General features: G+C 35.8%; 1 protein-coding gene and 1 pseudogene across 1 annotated transcript; both read right to left on the bottom strand.

Annotated features, from left to right (window-relative positions):
* Positions 1–574: 574 nt before the first annotated feature.
* On the bottom strand, positions 575–1681 carry LOC140855302 (uncharacterized). The gene is made up of 4 exons (XM_073251178.1): positions 1618–1681; positions 928–1069; positions 773–848; positions 575–649 (listed from the first exon to the last, which is right to left on the bottom strand). Exons 1-4 carry the CDS (start codon positions 1679–1681, stop codon positions 575–577), a joined length of 357 nt encoding a protein of 118 aa, XP_073107279.1.
* Positions 1682–9928: 8247 nt separating this feature from the next.
* Positions 9929–15216, bottom strand: LOC105055278 (probable cysteine protease RD21B; annotated as a pseudogene).
* Between the last annotated feature and the right edge of the window lie 12204 nt (positions 15217–27420).

Here is a 27420-nt window from a genome sequence, read left to right as displayed (position 1 = left end):
TTGTTTAGTTTCCATTTTACTTTAGCCACCTTATACTACAAATTGAGTTGAATGATTGAGAAGGACCGGGGTATAATATGCTCTCTCAGAATAGTTTCAAACAAGACAGAAGGAACCTCTAGCACTGACCCCAAATAGTTCGAGCAAGGCTTACAGTTATACTCAAGCTACTTTTAATCACGTGCTTTAAGCCAGAAATTGCAGGTGTCTAACTGACAGTCAAAATCAGGCATAAGCTTATAAATGATTTCATTATGTAAAACAACTAGTTTAGAGGAAAAAAGGTTAGATAAAGCATATCTATAAATAGCAAACAAAAGTAAGTAATTATGTACCTTGCTGAACTCCTGATGTAGGAATTGTCTAACCACAGTGCTTGCTGTATCAGCCTTTCCATTGAAGAATAGCTAGGCAGATTGGCATGTGCTGAAATTAACCATCAGATCAAGTATTATAAAATACTCCCTTTCATATCAAGAGAAGGGGAGAATAAATCAGTTCAGATGCAAACAGAGAGTTGCCATAAAGTTAACATACCCAAGATAGCTTGATTCAGACAGTCTGCAATATTCTGTCAGTAGTCGGAGCTCAGTAAATGAAACATTGGTGATTTTTCAGGCTCCTCATAAGCTAACAGAGCCATAAGGTCCTGGTGTATCACCAAAAAAGTATTGTTTTTATAAGAACTTGATGGCCATGATAAACAACAAACCATGAAAGATATGATATCTTAGGGTAGTTTAACACAAGCATATTAGTTTTAGAGACATACTTCCAATTTCTGAACATACTTATGCACCCTCCCTAATGGTGTTAATTTGGTTTGAGCAAACTCCAAAGCTTCTGTGCTGTCATTTACAGATGAATCATACTTAAGCCAGAAGTCTTGCATGTCATTTTCAGAATGATGATTTATGGATCCCTTACCATTTCCTTGAACAAACGAGATCAATAAAGTGAAGGCTTAATAGATCAAAATACAAATCCTTGTCATCTTCCAGTAAGTTCGGTGCTAGTTGTTCTGTCAGCTCTATGGCCTTGAGAGCATTTCCATCCAACGCAAAATGGACTATTGCAACAGATAACCGAAAATACAGTTATGACTCTAAGTCAATATATACTTATATTTTCACTCATCTCAAATCTATAAAGACGAAATGGCAAAAGGTAAATTCATCCATTTATCTTACGAAATTGATTCACTTTATGATTTGAGACCAAATTATGCAAAAAAAGGGTCATTTTGAATTATTTGAAGGAGAATAATTAGTAGCACATTGGACATTCTACACACTTCACTGTATCTAAGAATATATCAGCACATAATTGTTTGTTATGACATTTGTTGCCCATGAGATATTCAGATAAACAGTAAGCTAATCTAGAACCATAGATATGTTTTTCCAAATGTATAAAGATGACATGGCAAAAGGTAAATTCTTCCATTTTATTTATATAAAAATGATTCGCTTTATGATGTGAGACGTCAAATCATACACAGAAAATCAAATTATACTCCGAAAAAGGGTGGTTTTGTGACTTTTTGCAGGAGAATGATTTATGAACACATTGGCTCATTCTACATATTTTACCGTTTCAAAGAATATATGTACATACCTGCATACGTATGGTCAGATATACAGAAAGTTAATTGGACGATACAATCCACCAGGTTTGTCATTTTATGCATCTAATTTAACCGACAGCAATAAAAGCTTACTAATCAATCACTTCATCATGACAACGACTTGACTTGACAACATCGCAGGCTGCTCCATCCCTTCAAAGAATTGGGCAGCCTTAGAATTTCCAAGGTCCAAGTTTAATAAACAAATGAAAAAAAAGAATCAACTTAAAGGGATTCCTTGGCAAAAAATTCTGCTCCTGGAACAAGTTTTCTTATTAGTTTCAAACATGTTAAGGTACAAACTAAACTATGTGTGCTGTTACATCTTACACAAGTACGAATGCTATATTTATTGACAATGTCTTATCATCTAGGCTGACTTACTGTGTGAATTCTTTTAGACCATCCAAAAGAATTACATGTCCCATTTAACAGCAACCAAACAATTCAACCGTCTAAATAGATGAATATGCACATTTCACTGCATGAAGATTAGGCAATGGGTACAAGAAATTGATCTCTGACAATAATTATATATTGAATTTTAAATTTGCTAATCCCAGAGGGGTATAGGAAATCTAAGATTAGCATGTCTTGAACAAATTGCAAGTCACTTCCATTTTCTTTTGTCCATGTCCACAAGATAATCGACAGGCTGCTTCATTCCAGTACAAGCAAGAAAGGTCTCTGCTGTCTCATTGAAACAGTTATGCACAAGATATGATAGGACAATATTGCGAGCATCACTGTCATTGACTTTCTATAAGCAACAAAAAGGGAAAAAAAAATCAGTACCTGGAGTTCCAACATAAAAGGAAATAGTTCAGGATTCGTTTGATGATGCTAGGTAAGCAGATTAATAATGACTGCAAGAATGAAGAATGTGGGAAATACAACATACAATTTTTATTGTGGATACAAAGATCAAGAAACTGCCATACTTGTTATTCTTAGAATCTTCCCAACCTTTTGCTCAAAATAGGATATCTGTCTACCAATTAATTCTGATTCAAGTTTGTAGAAGGAAAAAAGGAAAACTTGCAAAACTAAAAAAATCCAAAATCTAGTGTGTGAGACTATGATAAGATTTAGTTTTTGAATCTTGCAGAAGTTTATGAAGAGGCACCTTTAGGATAGCACAAACTCTGTTATGAGAGATTTTCAAATCAGAAGAATGACAATTTAACACTAAGAAGATAAATAGTTGCAATCGACGTATGCCATCTCGATATTGGGCCCCATGCTATTGCCACCCTGTTACTATGTTGGTATGCTCAGTATAGGGCCAATTCTGTGTATCAAGTGCTAGTAAGGCCCCATACCGCATAGCAGTTTGGTACAGATATGATATGGTATCCTCCATACTACTTTGGTTCAGTACGATATGTCGAACCTTGGTCACAATTCCATTTTACCCTATTAAGTCTTACCTAGAATGTACTAGCGAGAGACTTATTTATCATAATTAATTCTACTTAATTTATTTCACATGAAATAATGGGAATCATTATGCTATTGACATGGGAATTCTGGTAGGGAGAAACATTTGAACATGCATTCAACATTTTCACTTTTCCCTAATATTCCTGCCTGGTTTTGTTTGCTGGAAGGAGCATTTATCCACCCACAATCAACTTGTATTATTTCATGTCAAGACTGCTGATTGCAAGGTTTAACATTTTGTGTATTAAACCACTCCCAGTAAGCCCCAACACAATATTATACTGTACCTTGCCAATACTTGGCATGCCCTGATACATAATAAATATAGAGAGAAAGAGGAAGAGTAGGAAGAGGCTAGAGGGATGCAGTAGCATAAGTATGATCAAGTATTTGCCCTCTCAGCCCTCAAAAAGAATTTCTGCCTTAGTTTTTTCCAGTAGTATTTGCCCTCTCCCTTACTATAGTCCCAAGTCCTCAACAACAACAATAATAAGAACAACAACAACAATAATAAATATAATAACAGCAATATAATGACTGATAACAATAATAACAATAACAATAAAAATAATCAATTCCTTCTAAAATGCTCAATTCTCATATATCTTTTTGGATTTTCTATACAGTGTTGTATTTTGATAACTGGACAGTGCTTGATGTGGAAAAACCTTTTTTTCTAACCCAAAACAATAAAAATCTTGCATGTAAGGTATATAACATTCAGCCCAAATGTCACCAAACATGTGAAAGATCATTTGGGTTATCATATACTGGTACCCTTATCAAGTTGTGAAATAAAAAGTACACATCTATGCTAAGGATCATTAATCTGGTGAAGGGATCCTTAGACCAGACAATGTTACTAGCTCGAAATACCTTCCCCTTCCTAGGTTCAACAGCAGGCTATAAAACTGAAAATGGTATTTTACCAAAGAAACAACCCAGGTCAAATACATAGATATCATTCTTTCTTTCAAAGGACTCGCTAAGAATACCATTACTCAAGTCTCAAGCAACTTTATGTTTCTACAATCCTGGTGAGGTGTTTACCGCAATCAAATTGCTACAGTTCATAAATTCAACATAGCTATCTCTCCCTCTATCTCCTTAGGAACTTCATTTATATAGCCAATTTCAAGGCCACTGCACTACATCTAAAATCTAACTTCAACAGTTCATCAGTCTGAATCAACACAACTTTCAGCGATGGAAGAGAAAAGGACCACATTGTCCTTACCGACAAAGTCATGCTGGAATTTTGGATGACCAAATAGATTTCTAAACTCGGTGAAAATTGATTTCATCAAAGCGCTCCCAAGGTACAAGTTTCTCAGCCTTTGTGAACTGTAACAATAGAACTTCCATCGGCTCACATTCATTCTTACAGCTAGATTTTTTGCTTCTATAGACAAATTACTAACTTATATTCAGATGCAAAAAGGGGCAAAAAAGAATAAGAAAATACAAAAGAAACAAGCTAGCATGATGATCAACCTAAAAATAAAAGATACTGAAGAAGGCTACAAGATAATTAAATCAACAGAAATGTCACAAAACATCAGCCAACTGCAGAGATTGCACCGAATTTAGCAAAAGGAAATGGTAAAAAGATGGAAAGGTATATAAGCCTCTTCTCAGTGCAGCCATAGAAAGTAGTGCAAGAAATGCACTAAAATCATTGATAAGGTGGATGACCAGTGCACAGCAGCAGCACCAAAATGCTGTTCCATAAGAGTTCCATACAGAAGTCTAACACCATTGAATTTACTAGAACATGAAAAACAAGAGGAAGAAGAAGTGTGAAGTTTCATTCTGGGAATGTGAAACTCATCCAGCGATGTTGAATTTACTAGAACATAACTAGGGAGATATCAGATCCATATATTATAAAATCAAAACCTTCAATTAATATATCCGCTAATCATAGCACTAAACTCATTCGACAAAACAAATACATACACAAATATCCTTGATAATGCTGTATCCCAGATGGAAGTGGGAGCTACAAATGTAAGAGGTTAATAGATTTGATTGTTAACCTCTTAAACTGCTCTATTTCCTTAGCCCTTCAGTCCCAGCAGAATGTCATCTAGTTTCTGCTCGTAAGTAATCAATCTTTGCCTTCCATTATTTCATTTGATAATAGATAGCTACTACGGAAGCTCTACAGAAGTGAAGAAGCTAAGTGCAATGTGTCCCATGTTTTATCTACTAAATTCACTAAAATAGCCATCTCAATCAGATGCCCATATGAGAACAGACAGATGAACAAATTGCAGCACGGTTTATTCTAAATCTTAAAAAGGTTTCGAGAAAATGGAAAACCTATGCAAAGACCAATACATCAACAAATAACAATGTTAATGTTAACGCTCTCACCTAGGGCATTCAGCCTGATCTAATATTGAAAAGCTCCACCCACTTACAAGTTTGAAACTGCCATTTCCCCATTCAACTATACGTTCCATCAATACTTCCATAATTTTGCAACAAAAATCGAAATTCACGAAATCACGCCTCACCAACACCATTTCAAGGTACTAAACTTATCTCTCTCTCTTCATTTAAAGATCATTTTTAATACCAAATTAAGCCCCAATAAACCCTTCTCTGTAATAAAAAAATTATAATCCATCGTCCTATTAAATCGCAGTGCCCACCCAAACCGATTAGATGCAAGCTAGGAAAAAAAAAATGAAATAAAACAAAATAAGATAAGAACTATGAAGACAAACAATCTCGCAGAGATCGTCGAGTGTTGTAATGCAACAATCCACCAAAAGGTACAGAGAAACCTAGCCGACCAATTCGAGACTCAAAAATTACAAAAAAAAAAAAAAAATCCCAAATAGTAAATAAGAGAACAAGAAGGAAAGAAGGGGGTAAGGAAGAGAAGACTTACTACGTGCTCGTAATGCCTGGGATCCAAGTCCATCATCGCCGCCACTGCGAGGAAGAACTCGAGAGGCCTTGGCTTGGACGGGCTCCGAATCGCACCGCAGGCGTGCGCGGGCGAGGCAGAACAACCGGCGACGCGCGAAGGGCGTAGGGGCTCTCCCTCCCGGCTTGCGTGGCCCGAGGTTGGACGCTCGTTTGGTTAATCGAGAACGTTCCTGGATGCGCGTGGGACCCTTCGGGTGAAAGTGAAACTAGCTTTTGATAGGCACAAACGACTCGTGAAGGCCAAGTTGACTATTTGAGTCCAGATCCACTGTGCTTTATGGTTGAACCGCAAATATTTTCGGTTCTTGCGAAGAACGGTCAATATTTGAATAGGACTGAAATGTTCGATCACCTATTTAATCATCGATCGTTTCATATTCTATGGATGGTGGGTGATGTGTTTCACCCACAAATTGCAAAAATACTCAAATTTGATTATTTTTTTTTTTAATTAAGTACACATGCAATGCTGGGGAAAGGAATGGATGGATAGTTGTGATGCATTTCCACACTTTTTTTTTATTAACAAAAATTGATAAATGCACTTGTGCGGTTGGTTTTTTTTTTTTTTTTTTTTGTAGAAAGGACAAGTCTGTATTAAGTAAAGCGTTTAGTACATATTACAATGAACCCTGTAACCCAAAATAGACATACAACCTGAAAAGGAACACAATAACTCTGCCAACGCAGCAAATGTAAAAAACCAAAAAAGATAACCTACAGCATGAAATTAATTTAAGGTGCACCCGGCGCTTGGAACTGCCATGGGAGGGAGGCCAAAAGCGGAACAACAGTATAACATGGCAGTAGGACCTGGCACCGAGGCACCGCAGGAAAACAGAACGGCATGGAAACAGAACCTGGCAATGAGGCACCGCAGAAGAACATCATAGATTACTTTTGTTGTGACAAGAAACCTGAAAGCAGGCGCCCAGCACCATTTAATTGACCCTTGATGCATGATATAAGAATTTGTGTGCTGAATTCTCAGCTTCCATTCCAACACATGCTCAGAATTTAATTGCTGCATCCCAGGGTAGGAAACATCATCAACCAAACCTGAAACAGCCAAAGGATAATGGACCAGAATTTTGTTCGATGTAGAAGTATTTGAACTAAGCATGTAGTAATCTGTATAACCAGATTGTGCCAGATGAGGATACATATGTGGCACGGTATGAGCCTGTAGCCGGAATAAAAATTGAGCAAGGAGAAAGAAACGAACCCCCCAGCTTGGCATACAGGACACCATTAGGCAGTCATTAACCATAGAATAACTTTCCCAAGAGTGTAGTAAATCAGGTCCAGATGAACTATGAGTTAAAAATAACCATACTGAAAGCCAAATACTCATCTGATGTACAGCAATAATTGTGCGAGCTAAAAGAAACCAGAGAACCATGAAATAAGTATTTAAAAAGTTAGGTGTATCTTCCATAATTGACCCCAATAGCATCCGCATGCAATGTAGCAGCCAACTGTGTAGGTAAAGTATCCAATTGAGAAAATTGCAAGGCTCCCGAAATAGATTCAGAGGCCAACTGCTTGGTTAGATTCTCTAAAAATGTGTGAGATGGTCCATGGATGTGAGACAGCTTTCCAAGTCAGAACATCTCTCACTCATCGCTTGTGCGGTTGTTTGAACAAGTCAGAACAAGTCACTTGTGCGGTTGGTTGAAGCACTCCTTTATCACTTGAAAATTTCAAGAGGGAGGAATCAGAACCAGATTTTTTTTTTTCTTGTATTAATACAGAAAATCTTGATACTTGGTAGGGCTAAACAAATAATCGAAACCCAAAGAAACCCACCCAATCCAATCCATATGAAACCGAATCCGTATGAAACCGAACTTGAATCGGATTGTAATTCGTAAAAAATTCAGTTAATTACGGTCAGATTCAATTTTTTTATTTTTAATCCATATGAAACCAAACCCGACAGACCAATATAGTATTTTTTAATATTTAGACTATTTGAAGAATTGAAAATCAACAATTATAACATATTATATACTAACTTATGAATGTTATGAAATTATTATATCCTAGTTTTTATATGAATTGAATGGTGTAATGGTTTGTGACGTTTAAAATCAACATTGGATCAATATTGAAGTTCAAACCGACACAACCCACCCGACCCCGCTACAAACCGTTAACTTCAGTTTCAAATGATTTATATATGATAAACGGTCGACAGCGGGTTGGATTTTTTTCAACTCGATTGGGTTTAGTCGGGTCAAATTTTTCTCTCAACCCGACCTGTGCTCAGCCCTAGTACTTGGTTGGCCTTCCACCCATTTTAATTCCACGAAAACAACAAGAAAAAGAAGAAAAAGAAAGTGGAATAGCGGTTATGAAAATGAGGACAAAATTTCAAGCATGAAAATGGAGCTTTTTTGACTTGGAATTTAATTATAACCAAAAGAGAAATTATTATGCATGCAAAACCATAATTAGATTAAAAAAAAGGCAGATTGAATCCATGAATTTTTCTTTCTTTTTATAAAAACAAATGATATAAACAAACTTTATTTTGAAGAGAGAGAGGAAGATTCACCGGCATTATAAGTATAATGCCTTAGCCCTGGATGATTGGAGATGCACCGCACATCGGTTAGAACCTAGAACAGCTTAGAACAAAAAACTTATAGAGAAAGTGTGACAATCAGAGCAGGGCAAGCCCCAAGTTACATCTTTTAAAATAAATCTCTATTCAAAGAAAATTATTTTACCAGCAAATATTAAATCAATAGTATCATTTCTCCACCACCCACGATTATCTAGTATTAGATTTTGCAGGATTGTTATGAGCTATACAATCACAAGTTTGATTATTCTTTCCAATAAGAAGCAGCTGGTTGTTACGGCCATTACAATACATTTTCTCAGCTTTTGTTTTATGATCAATCCATACTGACATTTTAGAATCATGCCTAGAGAGATGTATTTAGAATCTACAGTGGGAGTGTTGCGGGAAATTAAATCTGATGCAAGCCAAAAACATCCATTTCTGATCATAATTTACAGCGCATCTTTGCCTTTGCCAGAGGACAATATTCAAGTTAGCCATTTCACAATAAGATCTCTCAATGACCCTTAATTAACTTCCTGGCCAACAACGCAGTTCAACAAGACCATATAATTTTGTTGATTTGCTAATTTCATGTTGATGAATGAACTCTCTGGGCCTTCACCGAAAGCCACCACAATCACCATTATTATAGAACCAGAGTGCAGAAGAAAAAGGGCCCTCTAATCTCAACCAGCCACCACCAACTAATATGCAGTGATATTGAATGCAGCATCAATAGACTTTTATAGGCTTCCATTTCATGTTCATCAATGTCAGATCTTAGACTCAATTAACAGAAGAAAATGCTTCAGATTAAGTGATGTCATGAAGATTTATAAATCATTTAGTTATATTATGGCATGCTTTTGAGAAAAAAAAGATTTTGGCATGAACTAGATGAAGCAGTCTCCACATAGCAAACGTGTCTGTGTAAATCACACCTTCTGCTAATTTGCAATTTGAGAAGTCATAATCAACACATGTTAAAAATTGATGCATCAAACTACGCTTATAGCTGAACTCTTGTATTACATAGATACTAATTTACCAACAACTATGAAGACCCTGTGAATCTCTCTAAGTACACCAAGTGGTACGGTAAAAATGGAACAGTTCAGCAATCCCACCTAACATTTTTAATTGGAAGAAAGATATTCCTTGAAGGGGAGACCTTTGGCCACGATGTAGCATTCTAGTCAGTGTGAAGAAAACATACAGTCAATGGCATGAAAAGTTAAGAACGATTGTCACACCTTCATGGCAATTGTCCCATATTTTATGGAGCCCACACCTCAAGCAAATCATTCCAAGAATCAATTGCCAAGTAAGAATATTTCCTTTCAATCCCTTCTACCCTCGTGGAATTTCTCAGTTTCCATTACCCTGCAAGGATGAAAGTAAACAATAGGACTGAACATACCAAGATCGATGGTCATGGTCATCAGATGTAGCTTAGGAATTATAGGAGCTCCTAAAGACGCATAAATTGAAAATGACTAAGGGTATCACTTGTGAAGATATAAACCAAAAAATATAAATAACGCTATAAGAGTTACACCATACTTAGCATGCAGCCACAGAAACATTTAGCTGGGCTCAAAAAAGAAAAGAGTCAAAACAAAATTGCAAATATAAATGATTCTGGAGTAGTAGGAAAGAGAAAATCAAGAAAAAGGAAACAACAAATTAGAAAAAATAATCATGCAAATATACACAAACAAACAAGTAAATAACAGTAAGGTAAGTAGGTTTGTGGAGGTGACGAGACCTTACAGCATCGCTTCCTGTGGGTATCACAGATTGGGTAGTCAGGGGGGCAACAAGCGATGGTCCTTAAACCATCTGCAGTTTCTAGCTCACAACAACTCCATGAAAGACATAGTCCTAGAACATGCCAAGTGCAGCAGCAGGTATTACCTTATGGAGGGTAGGTCAGATACACATTGTCAGTCCTGGGCCTGGAAAAGATGGAGACTATTTTTGTTTGGTAGGAAGCAAGCATGTTTATACTGCAGACCCCTTGTAAATACCCAATATTACAAAGCATACATATATAGCCATCCATTCCCCAGTTTGTTCTCCCTGAGTTCTTCAAAATTCAGTAACCAACACCTTCTGAGCCATATCCAACAATTACAGCATGGTCCAAAGATGTTGAACACGGACCACCCTGCCATGAAAAAGAAATATGGGCTGTGAAAAGTTATGCCTTTAAGAAACAGTTTCAACAGAAAACATATTATCCCTCAGCATAGTGCAGACCATTTGAATATAATTGAAATGCTGTCACCATCACAAATCCCTATGCCTACAGGTTGGTTGCAACAGCATGAAGAGATTTTTGCTGTTTGGGGGTACATCGGTGGAGCCATCAGTTGTTACAACCCAATGTTTTAGCTGCAATTGGACAAGGATGGTATTCAAACTGGGGTCCAAAGAAGACCATGTTGTTTGCTGACATATGAAGTACTTACTTGCTATTGAGATAGGTCCTTTCTGCAGCTTGATAAGGATAATCTGCAGTGTCAATTCTGTGATTTTTGTATTACCCATTGAAATACATAATCCATGAGTCCGCAACCACATCCACTATTATAGGTTCAAACCCAATCACATGACTTCTGTTCAGGAAGGCTCACAAGAGATCCGGTGACAATCTGATTTATTCTTCCACTGCATCAGTGGCTGAGAAGGCCCAACAAACACCTGGAAAAGAAACCAAACACTAAGTGAATAAAAGGACCATTACAACAGCTTGCTCTGTACAAAGAGGAGTGACGATAAAATTGATAAATTCCCTTGGTGTTAGTTACAAAAACACTCATAATATGAACTCAGTAATAATGCTCTCTCAGCATAAAGTTTCCCATCCCAGAAAGAAAACTTTCATTTTCTACAAACAGACCATTTACAATACTGGAAAGCCTGATAAGATATGAAAGCTATGGTCCTCATGTTGAGCCTTCTTTCTATATTACAAACTTATCCAGAAGAACAACCTCTCAAATTATATTCCTTGATTGCGGCACATCATCTAGGACAGGCTTTTCTCTTCAAAATCAAAGCAATTAAGACTAGAATGACAGGCACTTTCTTCTTTTGTAAGTCATAGATCAAATTGTCAAACCCTATTTCTGGTTTAAAGCTAGCATAACTCAATTAGATTCCTTAGATGATAGTGTAGAAATTCCTAGAGTTTAGCGCAAGGTGGTTGGGAAGGACACAAAATTTGCCACTGCTATCCTTGATCTTGGCAGCTGGATCAGTGCCTTCATCTGTTAAGTCTTGTTACATTCCTTTCTTTTCATTCTTGTTGTTCTCTTCTTTTTCAGTGATAAATATGTCGGACTCCCATGATTTTCTTCAATGGAAAAGGCAAAGTTAGTTTGAATGAATCATAATCAAAGCATTACTTCGAACTGGGGAAAAAAAATGCTTGGCCATCTGCAAGAAGGACAACTTCAACCAAAATCTGAACTTCAAACTGAATTGACCAAAATTGGGACCACTATTTAGTTTTTTTTTACTTGTTTTAAACAATATCCCCTTTCACCAAACTATACCCTTCTCAGGACTCACATAATTATCTGCCAAAGGAAAATAAAAGCATATAACCCAAAACTTGGAGTTTGCTGATTTTTGCAAAAATATAAATCTCTGAAGCTCTGCTGGCTAACAGTGCCACAACCATCTAATAAACACTCATACTGGGTGAAAACATCATGTGCATCCCACATCCTAGCACCGGTGTGCACTCCAAGCCAAGTGATAAATGATATAATACCCCCGACATTATCTAAGCCTTGTCTGAACCATTATCTCATTCAACTGATGGAAGTGTGGAAAGAATGACTAAGATAACCATAATCTGTTGTTCCATAATAATAACACAAAACAAAATGAATGGACACTTGGTGAATAGATATCGTGAGGGGATAGTATTCCCTCACTAACTAGTCAATGAATGAGAATGGCAACCGTAAGGACGCTGAAAGTTGTATAAAAAGGAGGGCTTGCTAGAATCTCAAGGTTGTTGGGAGAAATCTTTGACAAGAATCCCTGAAGTAAGATAGGCAGTATGTCTGTCTGAGTGGTGATCGAGAATCCTCCAAGATAAAAGAGCCAATAGCGGCATCATAAACCTGGATTTGAGAACTAACTTTGATTTTGAATTTGAAGTTGAAGGATAGATGCGATACAAATCAATTACAACCTTTAGCCTCTTTCTTACTTTTTTAAAGGAAAGAAATAGACTTTCATGAAAGAGAAAACCCAAATTACAGACTACCCAAACGTCTTCTAGGGTTTCCAGATGTTTCCTTTGCCAAATTTAGTTCAATGTGCCTTCTTTTCAGTCCTATCTAGCAGATGCACCTACATATTCAGCTTCAGTCACTCATTTTTCCAAGAAATCAATGTTGTGAAACATCCATGACTGTTGAGAACTTATCCTTTGGAAAAAAAAAATTTCACTATGCAATGAGTGTTTTGGCCAATGATTTTTCTTATTTCTGCATTAGAGAGCTCCTAGCTTCCTCTTGTGATCCCTATACAGAAGGCTACTGCTAGGAGAGAAATTAGTCACTAGACTGGATTTTACTTGGACCCAAAATGAGGATATGCAATTATTGAGGTTGCTTGTTTGATGCTCATGAGCAACAACATAGTGACACCATCAATCCGTACAGTCAGTGGTTTTTAGACCAGCTTTGTTCTTTCTAAAACTGTATTTTGATGTATTCCTTCTAAATTTAATTCGTATGTGGCATTTTCGTTTCCATGTCTATACAAAAGTTAGTGTACCTAAGTACCTTGTAGTATATATTGATACATCTGGCATAATGAAATATCGAGTTTTCACCCTAAGTCAATATTTTAAAATTAATGAGTAAGAACCTATTAGGTTTGAATTCCTAAAGTAATCAAGAAATATGATAAACCTAGCCAGATAGTGCGTTATGATTAGTTCTTATATTAATGTATCACAAAATTGAAAAAAAAAAAAAATTGGTGAAGGTAAACTAAAGAATATTGATTCTACAGATTAGACCCTCACTAATTCATAACATTTTGCAGCTTGCTATGTCAACAGACTTGTGAGGGTATCTACAACTATTTGTATTTCTAACTTGGTTATTTCTTTGTAAAGAATTTAGGTAAAGCCAAGAACATATTGAGGTAAAAGTCCTACATGGCTAACCAGAAAGCAAGATGAATTTAATTCTTATTCCCTCCATAATGGAATTGCTTGGACATGATCAAAAGAGTATGACATGAGATTTTTATTAATATTCGAATTGTTTACTGATGTAGATCCCACAAGCAAAAGGACAAACCAGAGTGTAAGAAAACGCATGGGTCTGAACAACAGGGCTGTTCAAGTCCACTTGATATTGCTCGTCTTATATAAAGATTCCAAAACTACATTACATGCCTAGCTGAGAAGTGGTAAATAAGGTTTGCAGAGGAGCTGTCATTTTGTTTGGCTTTGTTTCTGCAGCACATACAAGATTATTGCTCATTATGAAAACCTCCAAAGATAATGTCTAATGGCTAATCTCACGGTACCTGAAGTCCTACAGTAAGAACTCTAGTAATGTTTTGCTATTGAAAAATCTTATAGTGTGACAAATCTTGCAATGGAGATTGATACATATAAACTGGATGGTGCTCCAACAAATCTAACGACAAGTTGCTGTGAGAAATCAAAATAATTGTCAAATCTGACAACCAAGAGCAGCACTCTCAACTTGAGTGTAGCTATCGAAACTCATGCGCCCTGCAAAATATGCTGACAACTAAAAAAATGGAAATTCTCAGAAAATTATGAAGCTAACAGTCAATCACTATAAGAATATCTATAAAGTAAAAATTTTTGCAATTATTGAAATATTAAGCCTATTATGTCCATGATGGAGATGATGTCATGCATGGCCGGGATGGCCTCTATCATAAATAGGTTCTCCTTTCGTTGAGGGATGTGTTAAAACAATGGACAAAATGATGATGCCTACAGTGTCTACTAAAAAGAATAGTTGCAAGAACCTGAAGAAAGCACAAAAAATACTTGAAGAATGATCTTTAGTCTTCTTCTTTTTAATGGTTCGCAATTTCGCAATATAAGATCAAACCAGCTGGAATTTGTATAAAAAAAGGAAGCTTTTTCATGGGAAGCAAACAAAGAGACAACTTTTTTAACGAAATGAATAAAGGAAAAAAAGAAGGCGATCATACCTCAGCTTCCCTGATCCATAACATGGATCACAGACCCTTCTTCCACCAATCAATCGAGTCCGGAACATCGCCAAGAACCCCCCGAAACGCCGTCCGGCTGTCCCAGGGCGTAGCCCGGGGTTGAGCCCAAGATTTGGAACTCATAGTGGGTGAGACCGGCGAATGCATGAGGGAGAAGGTGGAGGAGGAATTGGCCGCCGCGTTGTCCGTCGACGAAGGCGCTGTCGTCCTCAAAGGCCTAGAAGCGGGCGAGCTTCCCTTTCTTGGAGGCGTCGCCCCTGCCGTGCTCCTTGCACGAGGACTCGAAGAGGTCGGAGGAGGAGCAGAGGGAGTGGAGGGACAGGAGAGAGTGGTGACATTGGGGCAGGTCAGTTCGGGCACGTACGTGGTGCATCCTTCGCGCAAAAGAAGGACTCACCTCCCTTTGCCCCTATTCACCGTTCGATCACCTACCGCACAGATCGGAATGCAAGCCGAACGCATTATTTTCTGCTGCACACCTCTCAAAGCGAGAAGTGGATGATCCAAAGGCGGATTCATGCGTAGGAAGCTTCTTTTGAGCAAAGGATACAACTAACGGCCGGATAACCATAAGTATTAACCGATTTCTTTACCGTACTAATATAATTTAATTTTTTTTATCAATTTAATATAATTTTTAATTTATTTATAAAAATAATATAAAATTTATAAAATATTATTTTAAATAATATTTTTTTTGAGAAAACATCATTTGAAATGGCATTTCTTTGATCCAGCTCATCGTCCACGTAAAATTCTACCATCAAAAAAAAAATGCCAATGAAAATGACATTCCTAAAAACATCATTTTGAATGATATTTCTAAAAAACAGAAAAAAAAATACTAAAATTAAAACTAAAACTAAAAGTATGAAGAACAAGAATCTGAAATACAATTTAAACACGCCAATTCTTCGACAACGGCGCCAATAATTTGATGTATCTTAAATTTACCGCAAGCGCATGATGTGCAATATAGCACATCCGATGAGTATGAGTCGATCCTACGAAGAATTGGATTTTAAACTGTATTTAAATGCTTGCTCAGACGAGCTTTAAAGGAAAAGAAAAGAGATTGATTGTTGAATTACGAACGACCAAAACAGTAAACTAATCAATTATAAATGCAAATTATCTCAAAGATCTAGGACTTTTGAATCCACTAGACCAATGAATTAGAGAGCTTTCATATGATTTCTCTTATAATGTCTCTTAATTAAGGTGTAAAATATGAACAAGTATGGACCATGAAGAGATTTAACTCAACTATGATCCATCAAGCATTTTATTTTCACACTAATTAAGAGACTCTTCCTTTCTTCACTTCTCTTGTGTTGTCCAAGTATAGGCTATGGAGGGATTCTAACACAACTATAACCCATCAAGATTTTTATAAGAAAAAAAAAATGATTTAGAAAATTATGAGCCTTCTACCAATCATCCACTCTTGCACCGAATCAAGTATGGATTATGAAGGGATTCTGACCCAACGATAACCCATCAAGTCTCTTAGCGTGAGAAATGAAGGGAGAAGGACTCTAAAAATTAAAAGCTCGAAAAGAGAGGTTTAATGGAGCAGGCTTCTATTCATGATCTAGCTTCATCGCAAATTCCAAAGAGATTGCTTAGCCAGACATAGTTAATTTGAAGCCCGAAGAAAAATTAAAATAAAATCTAATTCTACATACTGAAATTTAATTTACAAAAATTAAAAATTATAGAATTAAAAGATACAAAAATTTAAACTACCCTATTGCAGAAATTAAAATTATAAAAATTAAATAAAAAAAATTATAAAAATTAAATAGAAAGAAAATAACTAATTTATTGCTGAATAAAAATTTTGATACAAAAATTTTTAACTCCTAAACCATTAACAAGACTTGGAGTTTGAACAGAAAATAAAATAATTTTTTTTACAGAACCAGACTTCTCTCCCTCTCTTAGCTTGGGACCAACCTCCCCCTGGCTAACTCTCCTTCTCGTGTGTTGGAAGGGTGGGAGAAAATAAAAATAAGGTGGCTAAAAAGATTTAAAAGGTGGGTATGTCTGTCTGTCACACAGACCCCCTACAAAAATTATGGGGTGGAGAGAGATATCTCCCAAAGTAGAAGCATTGAAGCTTTTTTTATAGGTATTAGGAAGGAGGGAGTTTTTATGGTTTTTAGATGTGGGACTAAAAAGAAGAATTTTCTTTTTATTATTATATTATTCTATTCCATCGCACATTCCCATCGTGTGTCTGCGTTCGCTCTGTGTTCTTCTCCCCAGACCGTGCTTGCTTGAACCACGCCGCACACACACTTTCATGTGCCCGCGTGCTGCCTACATGCAGCTCCCTCCCTGTTTCATGCTGGGTCCCGTGTCCAAAAAAAATACTTGTGAACCACTTGAAAAGAACCCCTTGTGGACTGCATCAAAGGCTTTTCAAATCTCCTGTGGACCCTATCGAAGACCACTCAAAATTGGCCCATGTGAAGACCTAAGCCCAGTTTGCTTCTTTTTAATATATCTTCTGTAAGCTGCATGATGAAATGTTGTGGGCTCCGAATCATTTAAACCACCAAAAACCCACATGAAGACTTCCCTGCTATACCCCATTTGCTTCCTATGAACTCTTTGGAACTCTTTCTTTGGGCATGCATTATATTATTTTGGGCTGCTATATACCGTTTTGATATATTTTTTTTGTGAGCCGCATCTAATTTCTGTGGATGGCGCACATGAATCGGATTTATTTAAGCTTTTTGGTTATTATTTTGATCTTAAGTTGGCTTGATCATTTATCCTGCAAAACACAAACAAAAGCATTAATTCTTAAGGAATGAAAGTCAATTAATATATATATTTTGATACTTTTATTAGGATATTTATTGTACTTATCACACTCCCCAACTTATTCATTACTAGTCTCCTAGCAATACAATAAATTTTTTTTATATTTTTGATAATATTTTATTAAAATCATCCTTTACAAAAGTAGATCTAGGATTGAAAGTCAAAGAGTTTAGCAAGTATCACTAATTAAATATTGAGCTTTAGAAGTAAATTTCATAGTTAATACAATCAAAAACTTTTTTAGAATATATCAAAAGATCTACAGCACTTGTGTTTGTGATGACCAACTTAGCATTTGAGTGCTGGCTTGTAAAGGACAAATGTATCTTCTCTTATCACCTTATTTTGATTAATTTTCTATACATCCCTAAATAAAGTTTATGAACTAAGATTTTTTTTTTGTGCTGAGCATCCTGGCCTTCCCTTCACCATTTGACGTGAACCTTCACACTTGACTTAGGTACAGAGATCTGATTACTAAGCTTAAGACAATCCACATATACTCTGTGTTTTGTACTTTTATTTTAGGCATGTAGTTCTTTTCTCAAATTTAAATTTTTGATTGGAGTATATATCAATTACTAATTTTAAGTGATAATTGAATCCTCAGTCAGCCTCACAATCAGCACTTATTTTGCCTTGTCAATGTACATGTGCAATTAGAAGTGCTAATAGCCTTTGAGTGATCTAAGTAAGTTGCTAAAAGTATGCCTAATTAATCTACTCCTTAACTCACTATAGTCATTAGCAAATACTTTCTAACCCTTATTATTCTTTTCCTAATCTATTTTGCTTAAGACACAATTTATTCAAATTTTTTTTTAACCCTCCAACATAAATTCATTATTTCTAATGAAGCAGGAAAGGTAATGTAATGCAAAAAAAAAAAAAATGTCACCTGGTGAATATGTGTTCTTTGTTGGAGGTGATTTGGTGCGATGTTGGTCTCAAATTCGAAGTCCAAAGACTGGTATCTCTATTTATTCAATAGAAAAAAAATTGAGTTGCCTCCCAGAAGTGCTAAGTTTAATATCTTCAGTCAGACAAAATATTTCAAACAATTTAATCGTGATAAGTTGACTCATAGAGAACTATGGCTTCATCAATAGATTTTTTGGGTAGTTCTAAGAATGATTTTAATCTTTGATCATTAACTTTAAACACAACATCATTATTTGGATTTTCAATTTCTACAGCTTCATGTGGAAAAACTTTTTTAATTAAGAATGGTCCTGTTCATCTAGACCTAAGCTTTTCAAGAAATAGGTGTAATCTAAAATTGTATAAAAAAACTTTTTATCCAGGAGTAAAAGATTTTCTCATAATTGTCTGATCATGAAATACTTTGATTTGTTCCTTATATATCCTAAAATTCTTATAAGCTTCATTTCTAAGTTCTTCTAATTCATTAATTTGAAGCTTTTTGTGGTTTCCAGCTACGTCTAATTTCATATTTAAATTTTTAATGGCCCACATGGCTTTGTGCTCTAACTCAACAGGCAAGTGACAAGATTTTTCAAACACAATCCTATAAGGAGATATTCCTAGGTTGGTCTTGAGAGCGGTTTGGTATGCCCATAATGCATCAACTAATTTCAAGGACCAATCCTTTCTATTAGCATTAATAGTTTTCTCCAAAATTTATTTGATCTATCTGTTGGACACTTCTACTTGTCCACTAGTCTGAGGATGATAAGGTGTGGCCAACTTATGGGTGACATTATATTTTTTTCATTAATGTGGCAAAGGATCGGTTGCAAAAATATGTTCTCCGATCACTAATGATTGCTCCGGGAGTGTCGAAATGGGAGAGAATATTTTTTAAAAAAAATTTTATGACTACTTTGCTATCAGTAGATCTACAAAAAATAGTTTCTATCCACTTTGAGATATAATCGACAGCTACTAAAATATATTTATTTTCAAATGAGTTGGAAAATGGATCCATAAAATCGATCCCCCATACATCAAAAATTTCAACCATCAAGATTGGGTTGAGAGGCATCATGTTTCTTTTGATGATTCACCCTATTTATTGGCATCGAGCACAACTTCTACAGTACTCGTATGCATCCTTAAATAAATTGGACCAATAAAATTCACATTGGAGAACTTTGGCAGCTATTTTTTTAGACGCAAAGTGACCACCACATGCTTGATCATGACAGAAAGATAAAATACTTGTAACCTCATTGTCCGGGGCATACATTCTAATGATTTGATCAGGACATTGCTTAAAGAGGTATGGATCATCCCAAATGAAATACTTCACTTGGGCAAAGAATTTGTGTCTATCTTGAGTGGTCCAGTGAGAAGGGACTTTACCAATGACTAAATAGTTGACAATATCAGCATACCATGGTTCAGCAGATACGGACATGAGCTGTTCATCAGAAAAAAGTTTATTGATGAGTGGTTCACTAAATGGTGCGACTATAATTCACAACAAGTGATCTACTACTGCATTCTCTGTTCCTTTTTTGTCCCTGATTTCTAGGTCAAATTCTTGAAGGAGTAAAATCCATCGTATCAACTGCGCTTTAGCGTCTTTCTTTGCTAAAAGATGTCTAATGACTGAGTGGTCAGTATAAACAATGGTGTGTGACCCAACCAAATAGGACCTAAATTTTTTTAAGACAAAGACAACGGCCAGAAACTCTTTTTCAGTGGTAGTGTAATTAAGCTGCGCATCATTTAAGATTTTGCTCGCATAGTAAATAACTCTAGACAGCTTATTAATTTTTTGACATAAAACTGCATCCACAGTATAATTAGACGCATCACACATTAATTCAAAAGATTCAGACCAGACAGGAGGGTGAATGATGGGAGCTGAAATGAGTGCCCTTTTAAGAAATTCAAAAGACTCTAGGCATTCAGGAGTGAACTCAAATTTGATTTCTTTTGCTAAGAGATTGGTTAATGGATGAGCCACTTTGCTAAAATTTGTAATGAATCTTCTATAAAATCCAGCATGTTCTAGAAATGAACGAATTTTTTTGACAGATTTGGATGGTGGAAGACTTGCAATAAGATCTACTTTGACTTTGTCCACTTCAATTTCTTTTTTCGAAATTACATGGCTAAGAACTATGCTTTCTCTAACCATGAATTGACACTTTTCTCAGTTAAAAACTAAGTGCTTCTCCTTACATCTTTTTAGAACTAATCTCAGATGATCTAAGCATTCGGAGAAGGTCGGGCCAAAGACAGAAAAGTTATCCATAAAAATTTTCAAAAATCATTCTACCATATCTAAAAAAATACTGATCATGCATCTCTGAAAGGTTGCCGGCGCATTATATAATCCAAAGGATATACGCCTATTAGCAAAGGATCCAAATGAACAAGTGAATGTAGTCTTTTCCTGGTCTTCGGGGGCTATAGGGATTTGATTATAACCAGAATATCCATCAAAAAAATAGTAGAACTCTTGTCCGACTAATTTTTCTACCATTTGATCAATAAACGGTAATGAAAAATGATCTTTTCTTGTTGCAGCATTCAATTTTCTATAGCCTATAAAGACCCTCCATCCCGTTTGTGTCCTAGTTAAAATAAGTTCGTTTCCTTCATTCTGGACCACTGTTATCCCAGACTTTTTAGATACCACTTGTACTAGGCTTACCCATGAGCTATCAGAGATGGGGTAGATGATTTCATTATCAAGTAACTTTATAATTTCTTTTTTGACTACATTCTTCATGGCTAGATTAAGTCTTCTCTGAGCATCTTTAGTTGGTTTGGCCTTTTCCTCTAGGTGTATCCTGTGTTGAACTATGAAAGGACTTATTCCCTTAATACCAGTCATGGTCCAGCCTATTGCTTCATGATTCTTTTTCAGAATTGCTAACAACTCCTCCTTTTATTTTGGATTTAGGTCAGATGCGATAATTACAGGTAAGATTTTCTTTGGACCTAAATATGCATATTTAAGGTGCTCGGAGAGGGATTTCAATTCTAATTTGGGTGCCTCCTCTATTGATGGTTTGGATGATGGATTAATCATTTTTATGATTGATTCAATGAGAGGCTCTTGTCTCTGGCTATTCTTATTATTTATAAGAATTTCTTTAATTTTCTCAGATTCATTGATTGGTCAGAAATTAGACTCAAAATTGACTTCCTAATCGTTAATGTCAATGGGTTCATAAATTTTCTCTTGAATTACATTTACATCAGCATGCTGGATAAATTTCTATTCTAGATTGAATATATTTAGCTCAATGATCATGTTTTTGAAAGATAGCTTCATAAGTCTATTTCGACAGTTAATTTCAGCATTCGCAATAGCTAAGAATGATCTTTCTAAAATGACAGGGATATGACCTTTGAGATTCGCAACTGGTTCGATCTCTAAAATGATAAAATCTACAGGAAAGATAAAATTACCAATCTTGATTAAAACATCCTCTATCATTCCTTTAAGGATCCTCAGAGATCTATCTGCTAATTGTAACGTGATCTTTGTCGGGAGAAATTCTTCTAATCCTAGTTGCTTATAAACTAAAAATAAAAGAATATTTACACTAGCTCCTAAATCTAATAAGGTCTTCTCAATGTGGATCTCTCCAACATCACATGAAATTATCGAAGATCCTGCATCCTTATATTTTATTGGCACATGATTAGATAAATATGAGCTCACACTTGTTGCTAAAAATATTGTCTTGGGTATATTGGTGGTTCTTTTCTTGATACAAAGATCTTTTAAAAATTTAGCATAGGTCAAAATTTATTTAATTATGTCTAGAAGAGGGATATTCACTTGGACTTGCTTAAACACCTCTAAAATTTTATCCAAATATTTTGATTTTTTATTGGACCTTAGTCGATTTGAAAATGAAGCTCTAGGGATTGTGGGTTTTGGGCTTGATGTATTATCAATTTCAGAACTATCAATTTCAAAAGCTTGAGTTTGTAATGTAGGTTGTTCATAAGGTGACTCAACAAATGAATTCTCTTTATCATCAGAGGTACCTACCTTATTGTCCACTTATTTTTCAGATCTTAGGGTGTGAATAGCATTCACATGATTAACTTGGTTTCTTTATTGGGGTCGTGGACCATTTTGGTTTCTTGGGTTAGATTCAGATTGGCTAGGTAGCTTACTTCATTCTCGCTCACTCATAGCAGAAGCTAGCTAACCCACTTGCATTTTCAAACGGACAATGACTTGGATGTTAGTGTTTATGAGTTGGCCCGTGGTTTATATAAAATTGCTCAGTGTTGCATTTGTGTTAGCACTGGATTTGGCCAAGACTTCTAGGCTTTTCTCTAGAGAACTAAGTTTCTTTTTATTATTATTAAAAGCCTGGTGGGTTATTTATCACAGGGTTAGACCTTGGATTTTGCTGATTGAAGCTAGGACCACCTACATTCAGATTTTGTGACCATGAGAAGTTTGGATGATTTTTTCATCCTGGGTTATATGTGGGTGCATAGGGGTTGTTCACTGGTTTCTGGTATGTAGCATTTACATGTGCACATCCATTCTCTACTGGGTTCATCAGGAAGGGGCATTCCTCAAGGACATGGTCGGGTGTACTACATACGTTGCACGTGGATGCAGAAATTTGGTTTACACTGACTGGTCTCTATAGCTCTAAAGCCTCTAACCTATGTTCTAAAGTTGCAATTTTAGCCTCTGTAGCTAGGAAAATTTGAATTTGGTGCATTCCTCCTCTTGAAAGTGTTGGTCTCTCGGGTTCTCTAGTTGTTTCTCATTATAAATTTTTCTCAGCGAGGTCTTCTAAAAATTGTCAGACTTCAGTAGATTTCTTGTACATGAATTGATGCTGGCACATAGACTCTAGCATGGTTCTAGAATTTGAATCTAGCCCTTCATAAATTATCTGACATAGCCTTTAGGTTTCTATTCCATGGTGTGGGCATTGGATCAAGAGGTTCTTAAAGCGAATAAAGTATTTTCAGAATAATTCTCCAGCTTGTTGGTAAAATTGGTTTATTTCATTCCTAATCCTAGCTGTTTTGTGATGGGGAAAGAACTTCTTTAGAAACACTCTTACAAAGCCCTCCCAGGTTGTGATGATTGGTTTGGAAGACTATAGAGCCACTTTTTAGCATTGTCTTTAAGGGTAAAATTGATCAGTCTTAACTTAACATCATCCTCTGACAGTTGTTGCAGCCTCATGGTTGCACAAACCTCTTCAAATTCTCTAATGAATATATATGCATTCTCTATTCCTGTGAATTTTGGAAGCATGTTGATAATCTGAGGTTTAATTTCTAAGTTGTTTGCAGTGGGTTGGGATAACCTGATGCAAGAAAGCGGGACGGAACCGACTAGATAACATAAATCCTTAAGGATTTGGAGTTAATTGTGTTCTCCCATTGTAGAAATTTTTGGGTTTGAAAAAGGAATCCAATTAATTATTACTAATCGATCCGATACCCTTTTCCATAAAGGAAGTGAAGAAAGTACTTTTTCTTCTATTTTTTTATTTTAATTTTTTTTTCAATCAAATTTTCAATCAAAAGAAGAGAAAAAAAAGAAGAAGAGTCATGACTAAGGTTTTTCTAATTCTGGACAGCTCCTAACTATCAAGGTCGCCTTCGAACACTTCAAGCTCGAAATCGGCTAATCGAATCGACCAGATAAGTATAAGATTGGTGGGAGATTTTTCATGCTTTCACAATGGATCTAATTAGATAATCACTTTTCTTCGAAACATAATTTCTGAACCACTTTTTTAGACATCGATAGGCTAACCCACTTGAACCCGATCCAACTCTTGGATTTTCTTATCCTAATGAGCTCGAATGTCTCTAAGGCTGGTGTCTAATTAATTTTATTTAAAGATTAGGTTATGTAGATGCAAGGAGATGATTTGTGGGTTAAGAAAGGGTGATCAAATCCCTATCTTATTTGATTAATGGGTAATGCCCTTAAAATATATTATGAAAATATAATGCAAAGAAAGCAAGATGACCAAATAAAATGGATGGCTTTTAAAGTTTAGGTATTTCTTTATATTACTTAAATCTTATGCGATTAATATTTTCTTTCTTTTTATATTAATCTAATTACAGAAGCTAAAGTAAATGTTGAGTTTTAGATTAATAAGTTATGAAAGAAATGAAAAAAAATCCAACTAACAAGGAATTAAATCAGCTAATAAGAAAATAAAACTTATACAATCTAAATATAATGATAGGAATCTAATCTAAATTAAAAATAAAAAATTAACTAAGCAAATAAAGTAGTAATTAAAAAAAAAATCTAAGAATTAAAGATAACAATTTTTTTTATGCAAATCAAAATCTATCCTAGGACAACCATACAATGTAACTTCCTGTTACGCCAGGATAACCTTATGTCAGGATAGATTTTGATTTGACTAAAATAACTAAAAAAATAGAAAAAAATTATTAAAATTAAAACTAAAACTAAAAGTACAAAGAACAAGAATCTAAAATACAGTTTAAACAAGCCAATTTTTCAGTAACGACGCCAATAACTTGATGTGTCTTAAATTTACCGCAAGCGCACGGTGTGTAATGTAGTACATCCGATGAGTATGGATCGATCCCACGAGGAATTGAATTTTAAACTATATTTAAATACTTGCTTAGGCAAGCTTTAAAAGAAAAGAAGAGAAATTGATTGTTGAATTACGAATGATCAAAACAGTAAACTAATCAATTATAAATGTAAATTATCTTAAAGATCTAGGGCTTTTGAAGCCACTAGACCAATGAATTAGAGAGCCTTCATATAATTTCTCTTATAATATCTCTTAATTAAGGTGTAAAATATGAACAAGCATGAATCATGAAGAGATTTAACTCAACTATGATCCATCAAGTATTTTATTTTCACACTAATTAAGAGACTCTTTCTTTCTTCACTTCTCTTGTGTTGTCCAAGTATAAGCTATGAAGGGATTCTGATCCAATTATAACCCATCAAGATTTTTATAAGAAAAAAAAAATGATTTAAAAAATTATGAGCCTTCTACTAATCATCCACTTTTGCATCGAATCAAGTATGGACTATGAAAGAATTCTGACCCAATGATAGCCCATCAAGTCTCTTGGTGAGAGAGATGAAGGGAGAAGGATTCTAAAAATTAAAAGCTCGAAAAGAGAGGTTCAATGGAGCAGACTTCTATTCATGATCTAGTTTCATCGCAAATCTCAGAGGAATTGCTTAGCCAGACATAGTTGATTTGAAATCCAAAAAAAAATTAAAATAAAATCTAATTCTACTTGCTGAAATTTAATTTATAAAAATTAAAAATTATAGAATTAAAAGATGCAAAAATTTAAACTATCTTATTATAAAAATTAAAATTATAAAAATTAAATAAAAAAATTTACATAAATTAAATAGAAAGAGAACAACTAATTTATTGCTGAATAAGAATTCTGATACAAAAATTTTTAACTCCTAAGCCATTAACAAGGCTTGGAGTTTGAATAAAAAATAAAATAAAATTTCTTACAGAATCAGACTTCTCTCCCTCTCTTAACTTGAGACCAACCTCTCCCTGACTGACTCTCCTTCTCGTATGTTGGAAGGATGGGAGAAAGTGAGAACAAGGTGACTAAAAAGATTTAAAAGATGGGTATGTCTGTCTGTCACACAGACCCCTACAAGAATTATAGAGTGGAGAGAGATATCTCCCAAAGTAGAGGTATTGAAGCTTTTTTTATAGGTATTAGGAAGGGGAGTTTTTATGGTTTTTAGATGTGGGACTAAAAAAATGAACTTTCTTTTTATTATTATATTATTCTATTCCATCGCACATCCCCACCATGTATCCATGTTTGCTCCGTGTTCTTCTCCCCAGACCGCACTCGCTTGAACCACACCGCACATGCACTTTCATACACCCATGTGCTACCTACATGCAACTCCCTCCCTGTTTCATGCTGGGTCCCGTGCCCAAAAAAAATACTTGTGAACCACTTGGAAGGAACCCCTTGTGGACTGCATCAAAGGCTTTTCAAATCTCTTGTGGACCCTATCGAAGACCGCTCAAAATTGGCCCATGTGAAGACCTAAGCCCAGTTTGCTTCTTTTTAATATATCTTCTGTAAGCTGCATGATGAAATGTTGTGGGCTCCGAATCATTTAAACCACCAAAAATCCACATGAAGACTTCCCTACTATACCCCATTTGCTTCCTATGAACTCTTTGGATTTCTTTCTTTGGGCATGCATTACACTATTTTGGGCTGCTATATACTGTTTTGATGTATTTTTCTTGTGAGTCGCATCTAATTTCTGTGGATGGCACACATGAATCGGATTTATTTAAGCTTTTTGGTCATTATTTTGATCTTAAGTTGGCTTGATCATTTGTCCTGCAAAACACAAACAAAAGCATTAATTCTTAAGGAATGAAAGTCAATTAATATATATATTTTGATGCTTTTATTAGGATATTTATTGTACTTATCATACCCCCCCAACCGGCTGTCCCTTCCTCCCCCTATCCGACACCCTCCCGCCAGTTGCCCCCTCTCCGCCCCCCCCCCCGCCGACTGCACCTTCCTCTCCCCATCTGACACCCCCTTCTCCCCCCTCCGACGGCAGCTGCCCCCAGCTTCCCCCATCCAACACCCCCGCCCCGCCCCGCCCCCGCCGGCCCTCTGCCAGCTGGCCACCCGTCCAATGCGCCCCCCCCAGACTGTGGCTGCCTCCCCTCCCCGTTGGCCCTCTCTTCTCTCTCCCTCTGCCCGTCTAACACCCTCTCCCCCACCCACATCG

This window comes from Elaeis guineensis, chromosome 2 (assembly GCF_000442705.2).
Source record: "Elaeis guineensis isolate ETL-2024a chromosome 2, EG11, whole genome shotgun sequence".
NCBI classification, from domain to species: domain Eukaryota; kingdom Viridiplantae; phylum Streptophyta; class Magnoliopsida; order Arecales; family Arecaceae; genus Elaeis; species Elaeis guineensis.
This window is presented reverse-complemented; position numbering and strand designations above follow the sequence as displayed.